Here is a 26,651-nt window from a genome sequence, read left to right as displayed (position 1 = left end):
TAGTTGCATGCAATATATTAGTCTCAAAGATAAATTAGATAATTTAAAAGGACAATATTTTAACGTTGTCAATAAACAAATACAACGAAAATACAAACTACAGTTCACCCAATCAGCTAATTGTTAGAGCATTTGTCAACCTGAATTCTGTGTTATCTGTTTGTTTGATTTGTTTGTCTTTCAGAACATGTTACGCTGGATTCGTATGTTGGTTGCGGGTAAAGTACAATGACGGTGCGGTTGTTTTTTTTAAATTCTGAAATAAATATTTAATATCGAGCTATGTTTGGTATAATGCAACGATTTAAAATAAAGTGAGACATGAGGGGGATACTCCGTCACTGCTCACGAAGAAACCCCAAGCGATTAGCATACTAGCTAACGTTAGTCACAACCAATCCACAATCGCGTTTCTAATCACGAGTGGAGCGTTCCGCCGTCGGCATCAACCAACAGAGAAGTCTGTTCACTGTGTTGGGGGGCGGGAGTTCCTGGAGCTAGAGTCTTCGGTGTGACTGCGAAAACAGTGTGATGGTCGCTACTCTCCGAATGGGAAAGGAAAACTAGCTAATTTTCCTGTCCTCCTCTGAAACTAGCCAGATTGCAAGACGAAAAGTGGAAGGCTCTGAAACTAAGAAGACTGAAAATAGAACGTTCTTCAATTTCACAACTCTTAACAACCCCCGACTGGCAGAATTCGAAGAATAACACGGCTGTTTTTGTTTTAACCCTGTGACGAAAAAGAACAAGTTGGCTAAAAACTTAATGTAATTACACAAGATAACATTTTAAATTGGTTTCGCTTTTAGCAAATTTAGAAGGTGCTCAGAGTTTACCACGTAAGTTAGTTAGCTAGTCTAACCTTCGGAGTTATTTAATTTCAAGTTAAATCAAGTGAAAACAGTCTGGAAGCCAAGACAAGGCCCACAGTCATTGCAGCGCCGTGCATTGAGAGTCGACAGGTGAGTAAGCGCTCCTGCGCTAGCTGTATTTACGCAGTGTGTAGCTATACACGGGTGTGCCAGCTTGCAAGTTAGGAATTCAATGACAGTGAGCTGTTTTGTTAGTAGTGGACATCCGTCGTGCATTAATGAAATAGTTTGCGTGTAAAATCATCGGTTAAGAAATGGAGCCTGATAGCGCTAGCTAGCTTGCCTGCTGGCTAACTAACTGTTTGAAATGCAAACGTCAAAATAAATGAAGTTGTCTCCCGTTTTGGGTTCCCTGGCCTTCCAGGAGATTATCTTGTTAGCTAGCGTTAATGCAGTTCAGTAGTAGTTAGCTAGCTATCGTGGTGGGTAACACTTACGGTTAAATAAGTTATCTAAAACATTATAGAGGTGCGTAGTTAACAGGCTAGCATGTGTCTGTCTTTCTGCTAGCCTTCATCTTAAAGCGTGGCCTGGTCGGAATCGTTGCACTGCAACATTAGCTGTCTGGCTAACTGGCTAACAGCCTATAATGGGAAAGGGGGCTGGGGGCTCAGCATCGCGGGGGTCGCCATTTTTCACATGATGTTGGTGTTGCTCCAGTTCATGTTAGCGAGGGTGTCGCGCAACGTTAGTGGCGTAACGCAACTTAGCCAACTTAATGTTTGTAGGCTGCTTGTGAATAAGCTTGATATAGGAAGTTAGCTCAACCCTTCGCCACTTTGCTTGGCTATCACTGTAAATGCTCGCTAGCTTGCTACTGCGCACGTACATTTCCATATAACTAGCTAGCACTACCTGGCGCTGGCTGCAGTTGTTTTGCTTCGTGAACTCTAGCCTGCTAGCTATGATGCCCAATGCACATCGCCCCGCGTTTGGTTACATTAACTTGGCGTTAATTTGACTACAATCTGCCTGGTCATGAGTTACCTTGTGTTAACTTTCTTGCTGACATGCTTGTGGTTGACAGATGTCATTTGTTGCAGTGCTAAGGTAAACTAATGTTAGCTAGTAAACGTAGGTGCGGAAAACACCTGGCTAAGAGAGTTAAGTTCGCTATCTTGAAATACTAACTAGTTATTACAGTAATATGGAATAGAATGGTTATCCATTGTAACCCACAGAAAGTTGCTAGACTGGTTATTTAGCTATCGGTAAGTGAACTTACGTGTCTCGCGAGCTGATGGTAGTTTACATGCCACTCGCTTCTAGTGAGTAGTTGAACTGAATGACGCATTCCTTACGTTAACCACTGGGAACTTCTGTGAAAATCTGTCAACGCAATTGTTGATAAGTCTAGGTAACTATGTGCTAGCTGACGATACCTAATAAAATGTAACCATCTCAGTGAATCGGAATGAGCGTACCTGCCAGCTAACGTTACTGCTGGGGATAATAACGCTGATTGTATGGGAATACACTGGGTGTATTATTGTAGTTATTTATTTGTGAAATTTACTGGTGGTGCACGCTAGCAGAGGTGGTTATTATAGTTTAAATATAACGTATAATTTACGTTATATTTTCTTGCTTTTTGGCCCAGAACGTCCACCAGAGAAAGCAAACCCAGTTACGGCCTGGTCTGCACTGCGTCTCCGGCGGTTGAAAACTTTGAACTGCAGACCACTTTGGCCTGTCCCTGGTCCTTATGTGAACTTGGGGCCCTGCAGTATTTTAAAATATGTTGTCCGAGACATGATATTTATTGATTTTTTTTCCTTTTTAAACGAATCACTGTTGTCACTATTTGTTTGGATTTATTTGCGCGCATTCACCGAAAACACTATTGACAAGGTAAAGAATGTGCATCTTTTAAGTACCAGTCCTGGGAATCTGGCTTGCCAAGACTTGATGGAGTGTATTCCATTTGCATGAGCAATCTAGTTTTTTGTTCTGTGTACGTACATGAAAATGCCTTTCATTTCTCTACAGAATTCAAATGCAATTCAATTTTATTTGTTTAGAACGTCTGGGTATATGGGTATATACCCAAAGCCATCCTAATTTTTGTTTTGTGGAAATTTGTTTGAACACTTTCTCATTAAATTTTATTTTACTGATTTATGCAAACTACCTTTTGTTATTTTCATCTGAACATAATCACCTTATTTTTTTTGGCTTGTACTAATTTTCTAAGTAATATTGCTGACAATCTTGACGATTCTCTAGCTATTTTATACCGGGGTGAGAAGTAGCTTGCAGGTCACCACATTGTTGTTAAAATATTTTCATGATTAATGAAATGCTTGATAATTAATTTATGTATTAATGATATTCCCAATATGCTCAAGCATATTGTGTAATTAATTAAATGTCATGTGTCATTTATTTCATGGTATTAGCCTTGGCAGTCACGTTGCATCTCACCAGCTAGCGTCCTGTCCAGAGAAAAATTACTTCTACAGTTCGCTATTTTAGCGCTTGTCAGAATGTCCTGTGTTAAAAACGGCTCGCCAGAAACCTTCCGTTTGTTGGAACGGCAGTGCGTTTGCGCTTTTTTTAATTACCTGCTGAGTGACACTCCTTCTCTTTCATTTGACAAGGCTGAACTGATGTGTTTTATACCAAGCATTCCTTCTCGTATTAGTATGCCGGTTTGTGTGTAAAGTGAAACTTAACCCTATCCTCTAGCAAGCCGCTACGTCACTCAGCTCTGGGAAAACTCCTCTCCTCTCCTCTGTCTCATTCAAATATCACTGGTCCTCCGCAGCGAGTTAACTTTATGGCGACAATGACCGGAAATAAGTTGAGGAAAAGAAAGTAGGCATATCCGCCGACATCACTGTGTTGCTGCAGAGTCCGTGAACGCACAGCTGTTCACTGACTGGGGAAGATACCGCGAAATAAGCGGAGTACACGCCCCTTTCCCGTTTCCGAGCAACAGAGGCTGACCAACTGCAATAAAACAACCTGGAAGGGCTTTATTTCAATTGACAATTTTTGACCCTGTAATATTAGCTGATCAGAGTAAATATCCATGTACTTAGTGAGCTATTAATGTTGGTTTCATCAGTAATGATTATATGCATATCATAAAACTTTTTAAAGAAAAAAGATATTGTTTTTCTTTCAAGGTACATATAAGTTACTGTGTAGCCAATATGAATTTCAAGACTAACTTAAGTTCATAATTAGTAACTGTTGCTATTGGATGCATTATTCTGAGCGGCTGACATTTATGGTTGATGGTCTCTGGGCCCAGAGGAAGGCCTTGGGGACTAATCGGGTGCTTTATGAGGAATCACAAACGTTCTTAGGTGACAGATTGGTTTGGAGATTCTGTAGCTGGTGGAAACGTGTCGCCCGGCTCACAGCTGATAGAGGTGTTCCGTTCGATGTCAGGGGTGATGCGTATTTGGGTCAGAGGTCATAAGCTTTCCAGTCATGCCGTTCTCTTTCTGCATTGTGTGCAAACACAAGGCCCCCATGTTGGAGACAGGCCTTTGATTGTTTGGGGATTAGGCCTACGGGACCAAAAAAAAAGGGGGTCTTTCCAAAAGCGTTTTACGAGGGTCAGAAAGAGAAAGTGTGCCATGCGGATTATAATTAGTTTGCCTTTGAATATCGGTGCTCATTTGAAGGGGGGAAAGTAAGTTGGAATTACCAAGGATCAGTACGATTAATGTGGATTTAGTGAAATAAGTTACAGAAGCATTCAGGCTAAATAATTTCACTTGACTTGCGCTGATACACATTTGTATTTATTTATAGGGTTACCGCATGAACTGCCGACCAAATCCATGACCTCCGGTCACCATCTTGGAGCATTTTTCAGCCAGTACAACCGGAACACCAAACGTTAATATTTGTAAACGGATATAACCTGGCCCTGCGATAGATTGGCGGCCTGTCCAGGGTGTGTTCCTGCTTCTTGCCCAATGCACGCTGGGATAGGCTCCAGCACCCCCCGCCACCCTGCTCAGGATAAGCGGGTATAGATAATGGATGGATGGATGTAACCTGTTATGTAACTAGCTGATCGCCCCCATGCCATTTCTTACATGTCTATTTTAGTCTCTGTCGTAATCTTTATTGTTTTTATCTTTGTGCAGCCTACTCGGTGACGCAAGTGACTTCTCGTTGAGGAGCCTAGAAGTGGATGGCTCATGACTTCTGACCAGGATACAAAAGTTGTCGCTGAACCCCAGGTGCAGCAGGTACAGGAAGCTAAAGACAGCCCATCTCTGGTAGGTGCAATCTTCCCTTAACCCTCTTTTAAAAAAACAAAAAATAAATAAATATATCAGCCCACTGGAAGTGGAGCCACTCACGTCAGATTTAGCACCAAACACAGCCCAGCAGTCACATGACATGCCACAGCCTGGAACTGATAAAAAAGCTCATCTGTGATTAAGCGTGAACACGTGAGCAGCTCTGAATCATGACAAAGCTGCTCGGTGGATGGAGTGGCTGTTTTTTGTGTGTTATGATCTTATTCGGTTCTTTTTCTCTGAAGGTGGGGTTGTGTAAGATGCAGTAACGCCGCCTCCTGCTGGTCACAGGCAGCTCTGTGGGTGCTGGGGTTGTGAAGATATGCAGACCTTAGTCAAATATGTGTTTAAAACAAACAAAACAAAAAGATTTTAATCCTGTAGTATCTGGGTTCCTCTGTCCATGTCCTATGGGAATCCTTTATGACATAAAGGACTAAATTGACCCCAGGTCAGCACCCTCACTGCTCTAGGATGCTTTAGGAATACACAGCCTTATCAGATGCTCTATGAATATACATCTTGGTCGGATGCTTTATGAATACACAGCCTGGTCAGGTGCTTTATACTTTATGCACTGCCTGATTTTACAAGTGAATTGCAAGTGACTTTTGATGTTGCTAGTAATGTGAAAGTGTGTCGACCGGCACTTGGTTAACATTTGTCCTTAACTTTGACTAACAAAAAGCAAGCAGGTATTTATTTTTCTTTAAAAACACACTTTTTTGAAGTTGCTAATGTACGTGTGAAGAAAATTGTGCTTGTATTTTGTTTTCTTTCTCTCCGTTTGACCAAAATTGGGTTGATTTAAAGGTGCAGTAATTCTCAGTAGAGGACCACAGTTCTGTAGTACCCAGATTTAATTTTCTCTGCGGACAGCCCACGCACGCGCCCTATATTTAGCTGTAAACAAAGCGTGTTTGTGGCTTCGCTGGTGTGGGATGTTACCAAATCCTGCATGAAAACACCGCCTGGCTGTACAAATTGCCGTCGGAGGCCCGGAAATCCTTTGGGAAAAGTTGACGCTGCCCAGGCCAAAATTGCACGTTGTCCCAGACGAGGGAACAGTCACGGGCTTAAGTGGCGGAAATATTGACTGAAAGCCGTCCAATCTCACAACGAACACTCTCACCAGACTATACTTTGAGTTGTGTATGTACATATATAGACGTTGAGCAGAAGAGGGAAACTGGCTAATTGCAGTGTGTTGGAATGAATCACAGTGTTCTGCAGAACATATCATGTGTTCATTACATTACATTTATTTAGCAGACACTTTCATCCAAAGCGACGTACAAAAGTGCATATCATGGTCATTGGACAACTACAAAACACAGGTCCGATAAGGTACAGAAGCTATTCCCGCTTGCTTGTTTGCTGTCTGTCTTACCAGGTCATATCCAGACTCAAACCCCTCTACATAAAAGTAAAAGTAAAACAGGAGAAAAAAAACCAGGCACAGTCTCTTCCCTGTCCAGCGGTGTGGTTGTGTTTAGTCACATCAGTGTTGTGTCTTTTTTTTCTCTTGCATTTGCTGTACAGAACAGAGCGGAATGTTGTGTGTGCTGCCGCTGTCCCGTTATAATGTCCAAACACGGGGTCTGTGCTGCCCCAGGCTGGGGAGACGGATGCCCCTCGCGGGGTAAAGAGGGCAGAAAATGAGACCTGTGTGGAGGAGCTTAGGCCAGAGGGGCCAAATGCCAGTCCCGGAGGGCCACAGTGTCTGTGGTTGCCTTCATTCAGCAGTCAGTCCAGGTTTGGGCTCTTCAGCCGAGTCAGTGACTGGATATCCAGTGAAGATGTTTTTGGCTGTCTGTTTCAACTGTGATTGGCTTGAAACAGACTTATCAGTGTTGGAGCGATGCAGAGATTATAGCCAACATGGTGCACTGGTAGGGCGAACAGTGTACATGTGCCAGAGAGGTGGCGCGGTGGATGCAGCTTTGCTTCTGTAAGTTAAACGGGCGGTTTGTGTGTTGGACTGAAACCAGAGACAGAGGTCACGGTGAAAAGCCTTCTTTCTCTCGCTCTCACTCGATCATAAGAAGGGAAGCTGAAGCCGGGTTGGTCACATTCTCGCCCCCGAAACCTGTAGTAAATTGTTAAATCTCCACGGGAACCAGCACAACGCCTGCTACGACCTCCTCACCGATGTTCTTGGGTGACCGTCTGGTGACAGCTGATCTGCAATCGGACCCGGGTTCCGGCCGAGGGGCAGGGTCACCCTGCGTAGCGGTGCCCATGAGATCAGCCCCTTACGTCTGCGGAGAACCCGTTGCGCACAGGTGGAGAACCCGTTGCGACAGGCGGAGAACCCATTTTGCACAGGCGGAGAACCCATTGCGCACAGGCGGAGAACCCGTTGCGACAGGCGGTGAACCCGTTTTGCACAGGCGGAGAACCCGTTTTGCACAGGCGGAGAACCCGTTTTGCACAGGCGGAGAACCCGTTTTGCACAGGCGGAGAACCCGTTTTGCACAGGCGGAGAACCCGTTTTGCACAGGCGGAGAACCCGTTTTGCACAGGCGGAGAACCCGTTTTGCACAGGCGGAGAACCCGTTGCGCACAGGCGGAGAACCCGTTGCGCACAGGCGGAGAACCCGTTTTGCACAGGCGGAGAACCCGTTTTGCACAGGCGGAGAACCCGTTGCGACAGGCGGAGAACCCATTTTGCACAGGCGGAGAACCTGTCGCACACAGGCAGAGGACCCGCTTCACACGAGGGGAGAACCTGTTTCACCTGGGCAGAGTGCATGGGTTTGCTTAAAATGGGGTTTTCTAATCTTTAGGCTCGTTTGGGGGCAGTTGGTGGGATGGAGTGTTGTTGGTGCTTCTGTTCTGAGATCTTGTGACTGCCCTTGGTGCTTGGCTACACCATAGTAAAGATGGAGGTGTGTGCAGCGTTCACCTGAAAGCACACAGAAACGATTACTGGGCGTAGGAAGCTGAATTGGAGCAGCTTGGCCCGGCACTGACTGCTGTTTCAACTTTTCCTCGCGTGCCACGCCCTCGAGTCGCTGGGTAACGTCTGTAGGTGCTGCGCAGATATTTAGCTGGGAAGTGACTGGGGGGGGCGTTGTTGATCATTAACTGGGGGGTGGGGGGGTGTAGTTTGGCAATCGGTGAAAAGCACCGGCTGCCGCCTCCTGTGTCGGGGCCTGAAAGCGGTGCGATCCTGCGCCCGCCTGTCCCTCCACACCTGCGCGAAACGCTCTTTGATTTTAGGGAGACCTCCTCCCCCACCCCCCCACTCCCCCACCCAAATAACAGCCCCTGAGTTCTACTGCCACCTGTTTTGCCACCTGGTTTTCCTTTTTTAAACGCCTGTGTTACTGGAGAGATTCTGGGGGTGAGATGCGCACAGACCTGTAGCGCCGCAGCCCGTTACCCTCTTCAGGAAGCTGCCGAAGCCGCGGGTCTGCTTGCGACACTGCGGCGTGTCGGGGAGGTTTACTGCGTTTGGGGTGGGGGGGGGGGTGTTGTGTGCTGCTGCGGAGTTCTCACACTCCGCGGCGGTTTGGCGGAAGTTGCCGGTCAGACGGGGCGTGTTTTATTGGTTAAGACGCCGCTTCTGAAACTCCCCGTCTGGCTGCCGTGTGTAAAATAACAACATGAAAATAGAGAGAGATGTTGAAAATAGAGGCGTTCGACACAAACACGGGAGGTCTGTGAGCCGAACCCCGTGAGCTCCTCACCAGGTGGGAGTGCTTCTTTAAAGCGAGGGTTATGTGTGCTGTGAAGTAAAGTTGCGTGTTTTATGTGTTATATGTGTATTTATGTTTTTGCTGTAGGAATCCAACAAGGTCTCTCATCTTAACCCGAATGCGAAAGTATGGGCCAATCACATGCTGAGCCTGGAAGCTGCAGGGACCGCTGACTCCGCCCCCACCCCCGACCAATGGAAGGAGGCCTCTGACATCACAGCCGACCCCGGCCCGGAAGGTGTGAGCCTTTCCCTCGGAACTGCCGAGGGGGTTGCCCTGGCTACCGTGCCGCACGCATTCATTTCGGTCTGTGGCAGGTATTTGTCAGGCCCCTGAGGTGGCAGTTATTTCTCAGAGATTTGGGGGCCCTGGGAACTCTGGGATCTGGCCCAGTTGTGGCCGGCAGTGCAGCGTGAGTGATCCGGTCCAATCTAGAGCCGCCCCGCTTGAAAGTTTCACTTCATGTCTTTAACCAAGCCCTTCCACTCATTTGGAATTTGAAAATGTTCATACTGTAACATCCGGTGACACTTTAACTTTAGTAGCTTAGAAAATTGTGCAGTAACCCGACTACTTCCTGTTTAGGTCAGACTGCTACAACTTATCGAGTAAAGCTGTGCTTTTATTTGCTTAATTTTATACAGTCTGAAACGTTAGCGCTGTGCGTTTTGATTGGACAGCAAGCTTGCCCCTCCCCTTTAGGGTATGACGCCACCGAGGACAAGGAGGCGGAGTACGTGGCGCCGTTGCTATTGGACGCCGATGATCCACCCCCGGTCGCGCTGATCGAGCCCGCCAAAATGGCCGCCGTCACCCTGGAGGTTCCGGATCCGGCGTACACCGAGTTTGAGCCCGCGCAGGACTCCAGCCAGACTGGTGAGGGCGCTGTTCAGCACAGTGAGCGGTCTGAGAAGGGCCCGTTTGGGTGCAAGATTGCGTTCATTCCCAGTGTTAAAAAAAAAAAACCCAAATCAGTTGGTCACGGACCTTTAATCAAGACCTTGATTAGTGTTGACTCTGTGTGGAGATTCATGGCTGCTCTTAACTACGAACCACTGCACTGTGGCAGGATATCCCTGTGGAAATCCTCCTCCAGCTATTGTTTTTCTCATTATTTATTTATTGAATTAATTACACTTGTGGTGCATGATAAATGTGTGTCATTGCAATTCATCTGTGGTGGGTAAAATAAGCAGTACGTAGGGAAATACGGATCAAAGGGTGCGTCCCGTGCCAGAATCAAATCATTTTTGGCCGAAATACGGGACGTCCCAGCTAATTCAAATTTGAATTTAAATTAACCAGACAATGCATTCTTCCCCCCTGACCACAGGGGGCAGCGATGCGCACCTGGAAGATGAGCTGGGCGACCTGCGGGAGCATCTGAAGAAGACCCTGGAGTTCTGCCTCTCCCGGCAAGTATTTCTGTTCCCGCCAGAAATGTGCGCCACTTACCTGATTCTCCGCACCTGGTTCCTTGGGTCGCAATTGGTCGCGTGTTTTTAGGTGAACAAAAATATGGGCGTGGCTCTCCATGCCCCGGGTCAGTGACTAAGCGGGGCATAATAAGAGCTAATAAAATAATTAAGGACAGACGTTCTGAGGCTCGTCTGAGGCTTCCTCTCAACCCTTTTACGGAAGAGCGTTTTTCCTAAATCTGCTCTTTATTTACACTCTGGAGTGTGAGTCCTGATGGTTGGTTTTTGCCAAGGTTTTATTGTTGTTTTTTTTTTGCTTTGTCTCTTTAGGGAAAACCTTGCCAGCGACATGTACCTTATCTCTCAGATGGACAGTGACCAGTATGTGCCAATTATGACCGTGGCGAATCTGGACCATGTGAAGAAGCTGAGCACCGATGTGGATTTGATCGTCGACGTTTTACGGTGTAAGTACAATCCTGAGTTTATTTTATTTTATTTTTTTGGAGGTTTGTCTGATTGGGCGACAAAATCTCGATGAAATGTTGTGAAAATTTAGCAATTTGTGTAATAAATTTTGCCACATTTACCAAACATGTAGCACGTTACTTTTAAACTGTGCTTTAGGATTTAATTTTGCGTTCACTTATTTTTATTGAGTTAATTTGTTAATAGTATTGTTGTTGTTGTTGTTTGTTTAGCTTTGCCTTTGGTCCAAGTGGACGAGAAAGGCGAGAAGGTACGACCGAACCAGAACCGCTGCATCGTCATCCTCCGGGAGGTCCCCGAGGCCACGCCCCTGGAGGCAAGTGCGCTCTGATTGGCTGCATGTTTGTAGCCAAGTTCACTCTCTGTGCTCTGATTGGCTGCGTGTTTGTAGCCAGGTTCACTCTCTGTGCTCTGATTGGCTGCGTGTTTGTAGCCAGGTTCACGCTCTGTGCTCTGATTGGCTGCGTGTTTGTAGCCAGGTTCACGCTCTGTGCTCTGATTGGCTGCGTGTTTGTAGCCAGGTTCACTCTCTGTGCTCTAATTGGCTGCGTGTTTGTAGCCAGGTTCACTCTGCTCTTGTTGGCTGCATGTTTGTAGCCAGGTTCACTCTCTGTGCTCTGATTGGCTGCGAGTTTGTAGCCAGGTTCACTCTCTGTGCTCTGATTGGCTGCGAGTTTGTAGCCAGGTTCACTCTGCTCTTGTTGGCTGCCTGTATGTAGACCAGGTTTATTCTTTGTGCTCTGTTTGGCTGTGTGTTTGTAGAGCTGGTTCACACTCTGTGCCCTGATTGGCTGTGTGTTTGTAGCCAGGTTCACTCTCTGTGCTCTGATTGGCTGCATGTTTGTAGCCAGGTTCACTCTCTGTGCTCTGATTGGCTGCGTGTTTGTAGAGCTGGTTCACTCTGTGCTCTGATTGACTGTGTGTTTGTCGAGCTGGTTCACTCTGATTCGATGCATGTTTGTTGAACAGATTCACTCTCTGTACTCTGATTGGCTGCATGTTTTTAGAACGTGATCATTCGTCGTGCTCTGATTGGCTGCGTGTTTGTGGAGTAGGTTCACTCTCTGCTCTGATTGGCTGCGTGTTTGTAGAACAGGTTCACTCTCTGCTCTGATTGGTTCTGTATTTGTAGAGCTGGTTCACTCTCTGCTCTCATTGGCTATGTTTGTAGAACAGGTTCACTCGCTGCCCTGATTGGCTGCATGTTTATAGAACAGGTTCACTCTCTGCTCTCATTGGCTGTGTTTGTAGAGCTGGTTCACACTCTGTGCTCTGATTGGCTGCGTATTTGTGGAGTAGGTTCACTCATCATGTCACAGTATCCCACAGTTGCATGCTTGTGCCATTTGACTGAATTTTGTTCAGGGTCTCTCTGTAGAACTCAGCTGTGCGGTATGCTAATCTTGTTTTGACATATGTCTCTGAATTATTTATATTATTATAAACTCTCAGTCGGAGCTTCGCCCCTCTCTGAGCCCACGCTGAGGCGTTATTCTGTGCGTCTGATGCTTCCTGTTTCCTGTTTACTGGCCTGGAGCCTTGTGCTTATTTACCCTGTGCTTCCGTGCCCTGCGTAAGTGTGTAAGATTGACAACAAGCTTCCAAAGACAGAGTAATAACCTACACCTAGCTTACAATGGTAGAAGGGTAATTAACAACCAGCTTACTATGGCTAATGTTTTTGTATCACTGTGATGTCATCATAAGCAAATGTTAATATGGATAATTTACTGATGTGAATGAAACGCAGGATGACCAGCATTAAGTGGTCGCCTGGTTAGCTGGAGGCTCTCTCTTGCCACTCTGAACTGTTGTGCTGGTTTATATAATGAACCAGGTTGTTTTAAGTTAAATACCTTTGTTGTGTTTTTGTTGACAGGAGGTGGAAGGGCTTTTTCAGGGAGAGAACTTGCCCAAGTTCATCAGCTGCGAGTTTGCGTACAACGACAACTGGTTCATCACCTTCCAGTCAGAGTCTGACGCTCAGCAGGTAAAATGTTCATCGCGTGTTTTTCAACAGAGCAGTGCCGTGTTTGTGAATACCTTCCCTTGTGGCAGTTGCCCATTAATATAACAGGCTGAACTCGGTTAAGTTAATTTCACTCAAACTTCGGAAGACACCTGAAATTTAGCTGAGTAGTAACCTAGTGCATTACGTCATTTCACTCTCAACAAGAGCGTTAAAGACAGTACCCAAAGGTTTCAGTCTTGGCACATATCTGCTACCTGTGATCGCTGATTTAAAGTCCGTTTTGCGTGTTTCTTCCTCTTGGTTAAGCGGAGCGTTTGGGTGAAGCTGGCTCACCCTGTGTCTGTGCTTAGAGACCTCTTCTCCTGGGAGCTCTCTTATACATCTCATATGCTGTATTACGGTGAAGAAGAGAGTAAAGTTTGTAAAATTCATATATAAGTTTTAAACGTGGTGTTCTCTCAAGTTTCTCAGCATCTGTCGGTCTCTGTTTCCAGGCATATCGGTACCTTCGGGAAGACGTGAAAGTTTTTCAAGGGAAGCCTATAAAGGTAAACGCCTTAAAATGTCTGCAGTGTGTCTCATGTTTTTCTTAAATTTGAGCATGCTATCCTTCTTGTGTTTCTGTCATGTCGTATTTGTTTTTGGTGACCGCCAAACTTGGCTTGGAGTCGCCCCGGCGACGGGCAGACGAGATGTGTCACCTGTTAAAAAGACAAACGGTCGGGCTAGACCGTGTCGCGTTCTGTGGAGCAGTGGTAACCAGCGCTGCTCCTGGAGATCCACCATCCTGTAGGTTTTCACTCCAACCCTAACAAAGCACATGTCATTCAGCAGCTAGAGCAGGGCTGCCCAAACCTGTTCCTAGAAGTTTACGTTCTTGCAGGTTTTCATTTCAACACTAGTTTGGCACACCCTGACTCTACTCTATTAGCAGCTCAACGAGGATCTGTAGCTGTTGATTGAGGTGTGGCTTTGTTAGGGCTGGAGTGAAAACCTAGAGGATGGTAGATCTCCAGGAACAGGGTTGGGCAGCCCTGCTCTAGCTGTTGAACGAGGTGTGCTCTGTTAGGGCTGGAGTGAAAACCTAGAGGATGGTAGATCTCCAGGAACAGGGTTGGTTACCAGTGCCAGGTGTGATTCCTGCTCTGTGATCTGTCCTCATCTCTAACCCGTCTTTTACTCCCACCTGAATAAAAGTGAAAATGTGGGGCAAACGGTCCGCTCTTTTTTTATTTGTAATTGTGTATTATAGACGTGGGACGCCCACAATGAGACGTGATTAATGCCTGTCCTCCCCGCCCCCCCCAGGCCAGAATAAAAGCCAAGGCCATCGCCATCAACACCTTTTTGCCAAAGAATGGCTACAGACCGGTGGACGTGAACCCGTACGCCCAGCAGCGCTATACCTCCTTCTACATCCCCCCGGTGTACAGCCCCCAGCCGTTCCCCCTGTCACGCCTGATCGCCCCCGGCCTGGTGCCCCCGCAGGTTCATACCCCGCGCCGGAGTGGTCCTCCTGGCGGTTTAGCGATTACCAGAGTGGGCGCGTCCTCTCTGCGCGGGGTTAGCATGTTCTCCCCGTGTGTGTGTGGGGTTAGCGTGTTCTCCCCGTGTGTGTGTGGGGTTAGCGTGTTCTCCCCGTGTGTGTGTGGGGTTAGCGTGTTCTCCCCGTGTCTGTGTGGGGTTAGCGTGTTCTCCCTGTGTGTGTGTGGGGTTAGCGTGTTCTCCTCGTGTGTGTGGGGTTAGCCTGTTCTCCCCGTGTGTGTGTGGGGTTAGCGTGTTCTCCCCGTGTATGCGTGGGGTTAGCGTGTTCTATCCGTGTCCGTGTGGGGTTAGCGTGTTCTCCAGGGCTCCAGGGCTCACTTGCAAAAGGAGATGTGAGTGTGGCTACCCTGGTTAAATAAAGCTAAAATTAAAAAATGGTGACAAGTGTTCTGCCTCTGGCCGAGACCGTTAGGAACTGAAAGTGCACGTTTCCTGACCAGTCTGGATTAATGGCTCTCAGTTCAGACTGGCCCCCAGTGTTTCTGCAGCGGTGTGATGTCAGGAGGTCGTGCACGCGTCTCGCGAATGTGCGTTCTGCTCCCAGGGTGCACTGCAGCGAGCTGCTCCAGCCTCACATGATCATTAGCGTTAGCCGCACAGCAGAACGGAGAGGCTGAGTCCTTTCTGTTTGGACTTGTTCTTTCTCAGGACTTTATTGAGCGTACGTTAGCACCTGTGTATTTAAGGTGTCTTAAAGCTCTGTGTGGTTTGCTCTCTGCACGCTTTGTGAAACGCGTGGGGAATTTTTTGTCTCCCTGCAGGTGACGCCGTTTCACAACACCGGATTCATTAACGGATTTACGACGTCTCACGGTTTCAAGCCCGCGACGTCGCCTCTGTCTGTCCGACAGTACTCTCCCAGGAACAGGTGTGAGAACGCCCCCCTCCCGCCCCCCTTTACCCCCCCCACCCCCCCGAGCGCACGCGGTTAAAGGAAACGTGTTTCTGTGCAGCGCGTCTCCTCGAGCTCGCCTTTCTGTTTAACGCCTGAGGTCGGCTCTGATCAGACAGTACTCCACCTGCGACGTGCTTTTCTCTCGAGAAACTTTTCAGGAGATCGTTTTATTCGGCGTGAACCTCCCGGCTTTGGACGTTCAAACAGAGTCAAACTGACGCGAAAAATGAGTTTAAAAGCGAGTTGAAGCCGCTCAACCAACCGTCAGTTTTAAAAAAAAATGTGGGCTGTGTAGGCTTTGCTCAGTAGTCATTTTCAGGTTTTTAAAAATGAAGCCGTCGTCCCGAGCGTTCCTCTCTGCTGTCCTGAGCGTCTGAGCTGCATGGGCTGCGGAAGGTCTGGTTATCCACAATGGCCGCAGCCGCGACGTCCCTCTCCCGCTGGGCCCGGGAAGGTACTGTTACTCAGCATGGGCCGGGGAGACGGTTTCCTCGATGACTGGAGACTCCCAGCACACGGCCCGCGCGGGAAGTACTGTTACTCTCTCAGCATGGGCCGGGGAAGGTACTGTTACTCTCCAGCGATGCTGGCCAGGAAGGTACTGTTACTCTCTCAGCATGGGCCGGGGAAGGTACTGTTACTCTCTCAGCATGGGCCGGGGAAGGTACTGTTACTCTCTCAGCATGGGCCGGGGAAGGTACTGTTACTCTCTCAGCATGGGCCGGGGAAGGTACTGTTACTCTCTCAGCATGGGCCGGGGAGTGCCTGCGAAGGTACTGTACTCCTCAGCATGGGCCAGCGGAGGAAGGTACTGTTACTCTCTCAGCATGGCCGGGAAGGTACTGTTACTCTCTCGCATGGGCCGGGGTACTGTTACTCGCTCAGCATGCGCCGGGGAAGGTTCTGTTAGAGACTCTGCATGGGACGGGGGGTACTGTTAGACTATCAGCAGAAGCGGGGGGGGTACTGTTACCCTATCAGCGTGGGTGGGGGGGGTACTGTTAGAGACAGACTACTCTGTGCAATATATGTCTTGTAATTTGTTTTTCTCTTTTTTTTTTTAAAGGAAAAATATTTATGGTTATAGGAAAAAGAGGGACGACAAGTTTACAGTAAGTATGATTTGTGTGATGATGACTTATTTGTGCAGGTGTTTTTACTGTGTTTGATATGCCAAATGTATTTATTTTAACATCGCAGTGTGTTTTCCCTGGATATTTTATAGCCGGTTAACAGTCTTTCAAGGCCGTTGTGATGTCAGTGCGTGCGTGTGCCCCTGTTGAGTAGCGTTCACAGTCCCGGTGTAGCTGTGTGTGTGACGCCTGTCTGTTCCGGGTCGTGTGTGTGTCTGCGCAGAGGGGCCCCACCCAGTCCCCCCCGCCTCCCCAGAAGCCCCCCTCCCCGAGCTTCGAGCTGGGCCTGTCCAGCTTCCCCCCGCTGCCAGGCGCCGCCGGCAACCTCAAAACCGACGACCCCCTGGAGACCCGACTGTCCGGCACGGCTGCCCGAGCCGCCAAGGACAAGGTGCGTGGGTTCGTCTTCCATTCGGCCAATCAGAGTCTTCGGTCGAGTCTTTGTGTGATTTGGCTGTTTCACGGTTTTTTTTTGGCTGGACCGCAACAGCGGGGCCAGCCCTACAGACCCGAATGTCTGTGACTGAGTGACTAACTGACTGACTGACTGACTGAGTGATGAAGTTACACCATTGGTCGGCCGAGTTATGACGTTACGCCATTGGTCGGCCGAGTCACTTGTGTTAGGTCCAGCCACATACTAGGTTTTGACCTGGTCTCATAGCTTCTCAGTCTTGGCTGCGGGTCTCTGAGAAACGGTAGAAAATGTGTCTAAATTGCTCACACGTGACGAAACAGACAGCAATTCAGGCTCTTGCACGGCTACTCTCTGGCGTGCGGTGATGCATTACATTACATTACATTACAGGCGTTTAGCAGACGCTCTTATCCAGAGCAACTTACATAATTTTCACACAGCATTTACACTGCATACATTTATACAGCTGGATATACACTGAAGCAATGCAGGTTAAGCACCTTGCTCAGGGGTACAACGGCAGTGTCCTCCCCAGAAATCAAACCTGTAACCTTTAAGTTACAAGATCAGTTCTTTACCAATTATACTACCCTGTCGCCCACAGCAGATTGGGGCTGGTGTCACTGGGTGACTGTAATGTTCTGTGACATCATGCTGTGTTTTTACTGGCTGACTGCTGTTGTGCGTCATCGTGGTGGGCATGCGTTGCTGTCTCTCCTTCCCCCTCAGGAAGGGAAAATGTCCAAGAGGAAGTCGTTTAATTTAATGGGCCTGCACGTAATTGCTGTTGAGGTCATAAAATCTGCTATGTGAAAAAAACAGAAGAGCATTTTTATTGTAATTTTAAGTATTTACATGTGAACTTATTCAGAGTGTATCTGTTTTTTGTCTGCTCGCCAAGGACATGATAACCTGCCCAACGAGTGCATGTGGCTCCAGCTGGAAGTAAAATGTCATGATTATTACCGGTCGGTACGCAAGGTGTCTGAAAACAACAGGAACATGTCCAGATGTGGGCTCGCTCTGCCAAACGATTAATTCTAGGCGTTAGGATACCGTTTCCCAATCTTGTTTCCAAATTCCCTTGTGTGTAGGACTTCGTGGAAGAAAAAGCCATTGTTGCGTAGGCGTCCCGTCCGCTGAAGAGTTGGGTTTCAGTTCCAGGAGCGAGCACGGTTATGGTCAAACTCGTTTCTGACGAGCTTGCGGTCGGATCGCTCTCGGTCGCTGATCGCGTTTGAGTGCTGCAGGCTTAACTTGGCTTAACTTCGGTTTGAGAACGACAGGGGCAATCAGGTCTGGGAAAGGCGGCAGCGTAGGCATTTCGTCGTCTTGTGTTTCCGTGTTTCGCGTTTTATGGTAGCTTCCTGTCACATGACTTTGACACGCCCGCGTGTCTCCTCGCCAGCTGAGTGGGACTGACTGCCCTGCTGCTGTCATGGCTCGAGGCATCGTCAGTTTGTGATGAGAAAATTAGAGGCTGGAAAGTGCGTGTGCATGCGTGTGAGTGTGTGTGAGTGTGAGAGAGCATGTGTGTGTGCGTTTCCTTGTGCGTGTGTGTGTGCATGCGTGTGAGTGTGAGTGTGAGAGAGCATGTGTGTCTGTGTGTTTCCTTGTGTGTGTGTGTGTGCGTGCGTGCGTGTGTGTGAGTGTGGGTGTGTGTGTGCGTGTGTGCGTGTGCGTGTGCGTGTGTGCGTGTGCGTGTGTGTGTGTGTGTGTGTGTGAGCATGTGTGTCTGCGTTTCCTTGTGCGTGTGCGTGTGTGTGTGCGTGTGGGTGTGTGAGAGAGAGCATGTGTGTCTGTGCATTTCCTTGTGTGTGTGAGAGAGAGCGTGTGTGTGCGTGCGTGTGTGTGTGTGTGTCTGCTCCAGCTGGGCGGGGTTGTGAGATTCTCCTCCCTTTCTTGCAGAATGTAAACACGGATGCCAGTACCAACACTATGCCGTCAGGAATCCCTAAAGAGCCCCAGACTGTTACTACCGCCCCCCCGCCGGCCTGCACAGAGCGCCCCCCCACCCCCCCGCTGCCCCCGCTGTGAGTTCGCCCCCCCGCCCCTCCTCTTCCTCACGTTCAGCAGAACGCAGATTTCAGCCTCTCCCAAATGCCTCCCTCCAGCGCTGTCCGAGGGCGGCTGAGAGTCCTGCACTCTGCTTCTGGCTTCACTTCTCCTGCACTGTGGCTCAGCTGCCATGTTGCGCCAGAACATCATTTAACCCTGAGCTCTGTTCATATTAATACAGATTCATTTAGACTTATTTGTATTTATTTATTTTTTACATATGGTGAGTTTATACCACTTGATATTTGACTAAAGCAGTTCAGATAGTCTGGGGGGTGGGGGGAGTTGAGGCTAATCTTCTCCTGAGCCGCAAGGGTTTTTCTGCGTTGGGTGTGTGAGGCGGATTTTGGGAGGGGTTTGGTCCGTGTCCTGAGGCGGATTCTTTCTTTTTTGGATGGGGGCGTGGCGGGGGTGTCCCGCAGTGAGCTGAAGGTTCCGGAGGAGCAGCAGAAGGAGACTCAGGCCCCCCCCACGGAGCGGCTGGCTGCCCCCCCGGCCACTGCAAGCAAATCTGTGCAAGTGAACGGCGCTTCGACGGTAAGAGCATGGTCCTCACTTCTCTCTCTGTCTCTCTCTCTCTCCTCCCCATCTCTTTCTCTTTCTGTCTCTGTCTGTCTCTATCTGTCTCTCTATCTCTCCTCCCCATCTCTTTCTCTTTCTGTCTCTGTCTGTCTCTATCTGTCTCTCTATCTCTGTCTCTCTCTCAATCTCTATCTCTCTCTGTCTTTCAATCTTTATCTCAATATATCTCTCCTTCTCTCTGTCTCTCCCCCTTCCTCTTTCTCCCCCTCTCTGTGTCTTTCTCTCCCCCCTCTCTCACTCGCTCTCTCTCTGTCTGTCCATGACAGGTGAGCTTCCAATGCGGAAGCATTAAAGCACATATGTAATGAACACCTCTCCCAAAAGAAGGAAAACATGACATAATAGATTTTTAGAAACGAAATAAAATACACTAGTCATCCCTCTCTTTCTCCTCTTTCTCTCTTCATCTGTCTTTCTGTCTCACACCCTTGTTACTGTCTCTCTCCTTCCCTCTTTCCTTCTCTGGTTTTTGCACAGTGTAAATGGTCAGTGTTGAATTGGCTCTTACAGAGTGCATATGTCCTCATATAGAACTCATATAGGATGTGTATGTGCTCATGTAGGACCCATATGTGCTCATATAGGACCCATATGTGCTCATATAGGATGCGTATGTGCTCATATAGGACCCATATGTGCTCATATAGGATGTGTATGTGCTCATATAGGACCCATATGTGCTCATATAGGACCCATATGTACTCATATAGGACCCATATGTGCTCATATAGGATGCGTATGTGCTCATATAGGACCCATGTGTGCTCATATAGGACCCATATGTGCTCATATAGGATGTGTATGTACTCGTATAGGACCCATATGTGCTCATATAGGATATGTATGTACTCGTATAGGACCCATATGTGCTCATATAGGATGCGTATGTGCTCATATAGGACCCATATGTGCTCATATAGGATGCATTTGTGCTCTCATAGGACCCATATGTGCTCATATAGGATGCGTATGTGCTCATATAGGATGCATATGTGCTCATATAGGATGCATATGTGCTCATATAGGATGCGTATGTGCTCATATAGGACCCGTATGTGCTCATATAGGACCCGTATGTGCTCATATAGGACCCGTATGTGCTCAGATAGGATGCGTATGTGCTCATATAGGATGCGTATGTGCTCATATAGGATGCGTATGTGCTCATATAGGACCCGTATGTGCTCATATAGGACCCGTATGTGCTCAGATAGGACCCGTATGTACTCATATAGGACCCGTATGTGCTCATATAGGACCCGTATGTACTCATATAGGATGCGTATGTGCTCATATAGGACCCATACGTGCTCATATAGGATGCATATGTGCTCATATAGGACCCATATGTACTGTTATAGGACCCATATGTGCTCATATAGGACCCATATGTGCTCATATAGGATGCGTATGTGCTCATATAGGACCCATATGTGCTCATATAGGACCCATATGTGCTCATATAGGACCCATATGTGCTCATATAGGACCCGTATGTGCTCATATAGGACCCATATGTGCTCATATAGGACCCATATGTGCTCATATAGGACCCATATGTGCTCATATAGGACCCATATGTGCTCATATAGGACCCATATGTGCTCATATAGGACGCGTATGTGCTCAGATAGGACCCACATGTGCTCATATAGGACTCGTGTGCCGCTATAAGGTGAATGTCCGTGACCTCTGACCCCTGTGTGTGTGTTCCTGCCAGGAGCTTCGGAAGCCCAGTTACGCGGAGATCTGCCAGCGGATAAAGGACACGGCCGCGACGCAGCCACCGCCACCGAAAGAGCCCAAGCCCGCCGCCACGGAGGAGAGGAAGACTCCCGAGCAGGCCGGCGACCGGGGGGAGCCCCGAAACAGAGACACGCACCCCTCCAAGCCCGCCCCGCCCCGCCCCAGAGAGGCCCGGAGACCGGCTGGGCGGTGGCCCTCCCCCCCTCCGCCCCCCACCCCAAAATCCCCGCACTAAGATCACTACAGCACAGGCCGAGGCCTCTGGGCTGCTCGGAATCTGTCCCACAGTAATACAGCCACTGCCCACCAGGGGGCGCATCACCGGATCAGGGGCTCTCCAACAGAACGGAAAAACAAAAACAAGCACTTTTAGTGTGTAGAGCACGATCTTTATTTTATTTTTATTTTATTTTTTTCCTTATTTAAGTTTTATTTCTTGTTTGTTTCTTCTCATTTTTTTTGCTTTGTCAGTTTGGCATTAATCAGACTTCCTGTTTGTGCGGGCTTTGCGCGATGGGTTTGCTCTGAGCTCGAGTCAAGCCTGGCTTCCGCGAGGAGTTTCTGTCCTTTGCAGCTGATAGAGCTCGTGCTGAGCTACTTTAACCCTTAAACGGCAGCAGAAAAATTACTGACATCGGGGTCGGAAAGTCGGTTGATGTAGTGCTGAAGAGTTCGACTTTTGTGCTATAGTCGGTCTTGGGATGTACCTTTCCTGTGAGCTGGCAGGTAGTTTCCATACTCATTTTTGCATTGCTTATTTATCCTAGGTTTGGGTTAGTGCAGTTTTCGGCACGATTAGAAAACAAACTACACTTTTTTTCTTTTTCGTGGTTTGACAAGTCATGGATCCAGGACTGGAATTCCTTTTGGCCACTAGAAATCAGATTTTTTATTTATTTTATTTTATTTTTTTGTTTTCGACACCAGCCGCAGATGAGGACAGTTTTTTTTTTTTATCAATTAGTCTGACGGCTGAAGGGCTGTTGGGGCCATAACCGTTTCTTCATGTCTGTAGTTTAAAGAGAGAGAGCCTTCGTTTTGTACGTATTTATTCAAAATACCATTTTGTCTTTCGTCCCGGAAAGAATTTACCAACAAATTGTATTTTTTTAAAAAGTTAAAATTGCCCAATGCTCGTTTGACCCCCGCTGTAAATATTAAATCCGGGTCAGTAGGAATCGACATATTCAAACTAGAGATGCTCATCAGGTGGGTTTGTTGGTGCCTGTAGTTTTTTAATCGCTGTAAAATGACCTTGTTCAGCAGGCACATACGCTACAGGCAGCGATAAATGCAGTTGAGTCTCTCCCGCTTCCCCGAAAAAAACACCGTTGGATGGGTTCAAACGGCAACGCGGTGGTTTCATTTAGTCAAGGGACTCCTCGAAATGGTGCTAGCGATTGTATCTGGAGCTTGTTACACCAACTTAGCCTGGTACTGTATTTAGACAAACTTGATCTACGTTTTAACTTTGCACTACTCGATTGCCAGAGCGATTGTTACATTTGATTTCAGTTTGTTTCCGGCGAGCCAATAAAGGGAAGTTTCTTTAACTGACGAATGGGGGGTAAATGACGTTGTCTTAGACATGCAAACCTGGCTTTCTTATGCTTCCCCTTCTTCTGTGGTGTCCGTTCTTTATCCAGGTCCGTTTGCTTTAAATCTAGAAGTGGCCTACTACGATGCCTAAGGATTTGAACTTCCTTAAATTTCACGTTCACATATTCTGCTACGTTTCTACATGGATACCTAGCATCAGCATACATTTACATGAAAGTAGAGAATCCAGACGACGTGCGATTCCTGTTCGATTTTTAAATTTGCCTGAGAGACGCAAGTCCACCCATGCCAGCCCAGTGTTCTGAAAATCACTGTATTGAAATTCCTCGTCTAACCTCTTGCTTTAATCATTTTATATCGGACTGTTGTGTCTATCTTAACTCAAGGGTTATGAGTTCGCGTTCAGTCTGTTATAAGTTGGATGTTAGGCAGAACGGATTTGCTTTTGTGAGTTTTTTTTTTTTAGGTATGCTTGGCAGCGGGTTTTCAGCTGTTCAGTATTGGCTGTTTCGGCCACTTTGTCTTCTCGATACTCTGTGTTGCGGGATTAATTGTCTGGAACCAGCCCCGATAACGGAAAATACTGAAATGATACTGGGGAATTGTCGTTGTGACGGCGTGTCGAGCGTAGAGGGTGCTGATTTGAGTGTAGGCAGGTCCCTTGTTCACTCGGTCTTGGGGGGCACACGGCCAACTTTTGAATTTGGGGTCTCTTAAGAACCGGGGTGTCAGACTCCCTTCTTGGCGGGCTGTAGTGTCTGTTGGCATTGGTGATTTCCTTTCAGTCAGCAGCCAATTAAGGCCTTGGTAAAAAAAAAAAAAAAAGTGTGTGGGCTTCTTAGCTAATCAGTGACTTAAATTAGTCGCTAGTGCTGAATCTGACCGAATACCAACAGATTCTACCGCCCTCCAGGACTGAAGTTTGACACCCCTGGCTTTAGAATTTGGCAGTGACTGCAGATTATAAGTGTTTTCTGTGGAACTTCTGTGCAAACGGGTTCTCTATTTTGTGTTGTTTCTGGCAGATGTCGCTTGGCTCTCTTACCGCGTGGTCTGCATAGTGCACTACTTTGAAACGGGTGTGCGTTAAAATCCGGACACGCGCCATTCCGCCGGACCGCGTGCCAAGCGCGCGTCGCCTGATTAACGTGCGCGCCGTCTCTCTCTCTCTCTCTCTCTCTCCTGTCTCCCGTTGACGTCTTCCTACAGTATGCACCATCTTGGAGGAAACAGTTGTAACATGGAGACACTACGTGAGATATCACCCACCATGACGGTCGTTTCCTCTGATTATCTTTACACGTTTGATGTGTAAAACAAAAAAAAAAAAGACATTTCTTTTTCGCGAAAGATATTGCTGAAGTAAGTTAGATTCTGAAGGAATGAAATGCACTAAGGGTTTGCAGTCTTAGAGGGGTTCTTTTTTAACCGTGGGATTCAAAAGGACGCGTCGCACATGCTCATTAACAAACCAGTGCTGTTTTTTTTCCCGTCAAATATATCACTTAAACAGGTTATCTTTTTCTTTACTTTTTTTTTGGAAGAACACGAAACATGAATATATATATTTATAATTTCCATCCAGTGTTTGAAAACTTGAATTTTATTTAAACTTGAAAATGACTTTGCCTTAACTTTTATATAAGACAGCTTAGTATCGCTTTTTGAACCCCAAAAGGTTACCGAGAGTGACGTAGTGTACTGCTCCGCTAAACCGGCTGTCCGTAGTCTTACTTGGTCTCAGAAAAAGTAAAAATCTATCAGCAGATAATTTTTTTGTAATATACATGAAAAATCTTATTTGAAATTCTTTTTTTTTTTTTCAGTTTCTATTTTCAGTTTGGGGAAAATAAATCCTGTAAATGCAAATAGTTAATACTGTATTAAATATGTTCACTTTGAAGTGTGTGCTTTTGCGTGTACAGATGTAAATAATCAGAAAAAGTATAAAAGAGGTACCTAAAAATGATTTAAAAAGTTTATTGATCTTGTTGAAATATTAATGTTGTTATTGAGCTGGATGTAGATTAAATGCTAAATGTTGTGGTTTGATTTTTATTTGATTTTTTTTTCTGGTGTGTGGAATATTCTGCCGTCATACTGCAATGTGGGCAGATGGTCTGATTGTAATTTTAACACGTCATTCTCATTCCGTTTTCTTGTCGTCCTTGCTCAATATCTGGATTGCTAGATCGTTTCTGTAATACAACACCTTTCACTGTGCAGTATTAAAGCACGGCTTACGGAGTTTGGGTTTGAGAACAAGGGGTTCAAATGTACACGTTGTCGCATCCTACCGATTCATGAGATAAAGCCAGATGCTCTGTTATATTGACCCATATAACAACAATGTAAAATTGTTTCTCCCTTTTCACAAAAGCACATTGTTTTAAGCACAGTCATTTGAGGAACCTTGTTAAAAACCCAAACTAGTTCCACCCTTTGGTCTTCATACGGGCATACACCAGACAAAAACTGTAACCTAAAAATGAGTGTGCTAAATGCATTTGCGATTTTTCTGTTTTCATCTTTTTTTTTTTCTTGTATGTTTTTTCAATAGAAGAGAGGTTCATTCTCCAAAAACGCCTCCCCCACCAACGTCAGATAATTATTGTACAAATGATTTGACCTTTCCCATTGTAAGGTTTGTAGCGATCACAAAAGTCAATTTTGTGTAGATATTGTTACACTTGTAACGCAGAGGGAAAATTGATTTCGGGCAAACTCTGTAACCTCTTGTCCCAGTACGCGCGTGGACTGCAGTCCGCGTGGCAAAAAGTTAACTGTGCCATTCGTTTCAAAGCTATGGCGGTTTGACCTGTACATAGTTACAGCTTGCCATTCATATTTTTTTGATTATTATATACTGCCGTTAACCGAAGGAAATGGCGGTAAACCAGCGATTCAGTCGCGATCCGGATACACTCAGACATCAGAAGTGCAGGCGATTATCGCAAATAAGACGACTGGCAAATTTGACTTTACCTTTTTGTTTGTTTACAAGTCAAGAATCGTTGTGTTGTACTCGATGCTAATGTATGCCAATGTCAGTTGTGTTTAAAGTGTAGCTATACTGCATATACTGTTGTCACAGTACATTGGGTATGGAATTTCTTTTTATTCTTCCTTTTTTTTTAAACAAAAAAAATAGAGCTTCTGGATTGTTTGTGTGTGTGTATGTGTATCGAAGTTTGCTATTTGTCTGCACAAGTGAAACTGAACGCAAGAGTGGGTTTGAACCGGTATGTAAAGGTTAACCACACGACAAGAATGAATTCTGCAAAGAAAGTGGGAGAGAAAAAGGGTTGTGATGTTACCCTGAGAAAGGTTGTGTTTTGTTTTTATTTTTTGATTTTCTTTATTAAAGAGGAAAATGGTAGATGCTTCGTGCGTTGACATGTTAAAGGCGCGTTTCCTAACCTCGAGAGAGCGGAGACGCTGCAGATTGTATGTATGATAAGACTTTGCTATGCTGTGTAATATGTACGTTTTGCTTGCACTAAAGTTTTGTTGTGTGTTTGGGTTCTGCGCGTCATAATAATCTGGCCCCTCCCCTTTTCCTCGTCTCTGTGAGCGGTTGACGCTGTGTGTGTTTCGCTGTCGGTGCAGCTGGCCGATCGGCCGTTTTTTGTGAGTAAAGCAGTGTCAAGACACACTAGCTGACCGTGGTGATGAGACGCACCGTTGCATCTGTATAGTTCTTTGATCTCCTTTTTTCCCCGTCATAACACATCTCACTAACTGCAGTGGACAATCTGTGATCTGACTGGTGCGCGGGGCTTTGAGGGCTGGAAGAGAGACGTTAACAGCAGTCATGGCCGTTAATGGCGGTTTCATCGCGAGGGCTTTTGTGTTTCTTACATTAAGACTGGAATCAAGCATACATGTCAACTATTGATAATTTAATTTTTTTTTCTTGTCATGATGTAAACTGTCTAATTTGGAAAAATGTAGCTTACTGAAAGAAATAAAGATTTAGGCACTTATCAAA

General features: G+C 46.7%; 1 protein-coding gene across 1 annotated transcript; it reads left to right on the top strand.

The window, feature by feature from the left end:
• The first annotated feature begins 344 nt into the window (after nucleotides 1-344).
• Nucleotides 345-26,651, top strand: LOC135260289 (la-related protein 4B-like). Its single transcript, XM_064345530.1, has 17 exons — nucleotides 345-962; nucleotides 4,982-5,116; nucleotides 8,932-9,082; nucleotides 9,547-9,720; nucleotides 10,178-10,259; nucleotides 10,593-10,729; nucleotides 10,964-11,067; nucleotides 12,631-12,741; nucleotides 13,218-13,271; nucleotides 14,032-14,211; nucleotides 15,030-15,195; nucleotides 15,560-15,617; nucleotides 16,230-16,275; nucleotides 16,520-16,687; nucleotides 18,623-18,747; nucleotides 19,195-19,309; nucleotides 21,075-26,651. Exons 2-17 carry the CDS (start codon nucleotides 5,036-5,038, stop codon nucleotides 21,333-21,335), a joined length of 2,013 nt encoding a protein of 670 aa, XP_064201600.1. The 5' UTR covers nucleotides 345-962; nucleotides 4,982-5,035; the 3' UTR covers nucleotides 21,336-26,651.

This window comes from Anguilla rostrata, chromosome 8, assembly GCF_018555375.3.
Source record: "Anguilla rostrata isolate EN2019 chromosome 8, ASM1855537v3, whole genome shotgun sequence".
Taxonomy (NCBI): domain Eukaryota; kingdom Metazoa; phylum Chordata; class Actinopteri; order Anguilliformes; family Anguillidae; genus Anguilla; species Anguilla rostrata.
The sequence above is the reverse complement of the archived record's forward strand: the minus strand, read 5'-3'. Positions and strand labels throughout refer to the sequence as shown.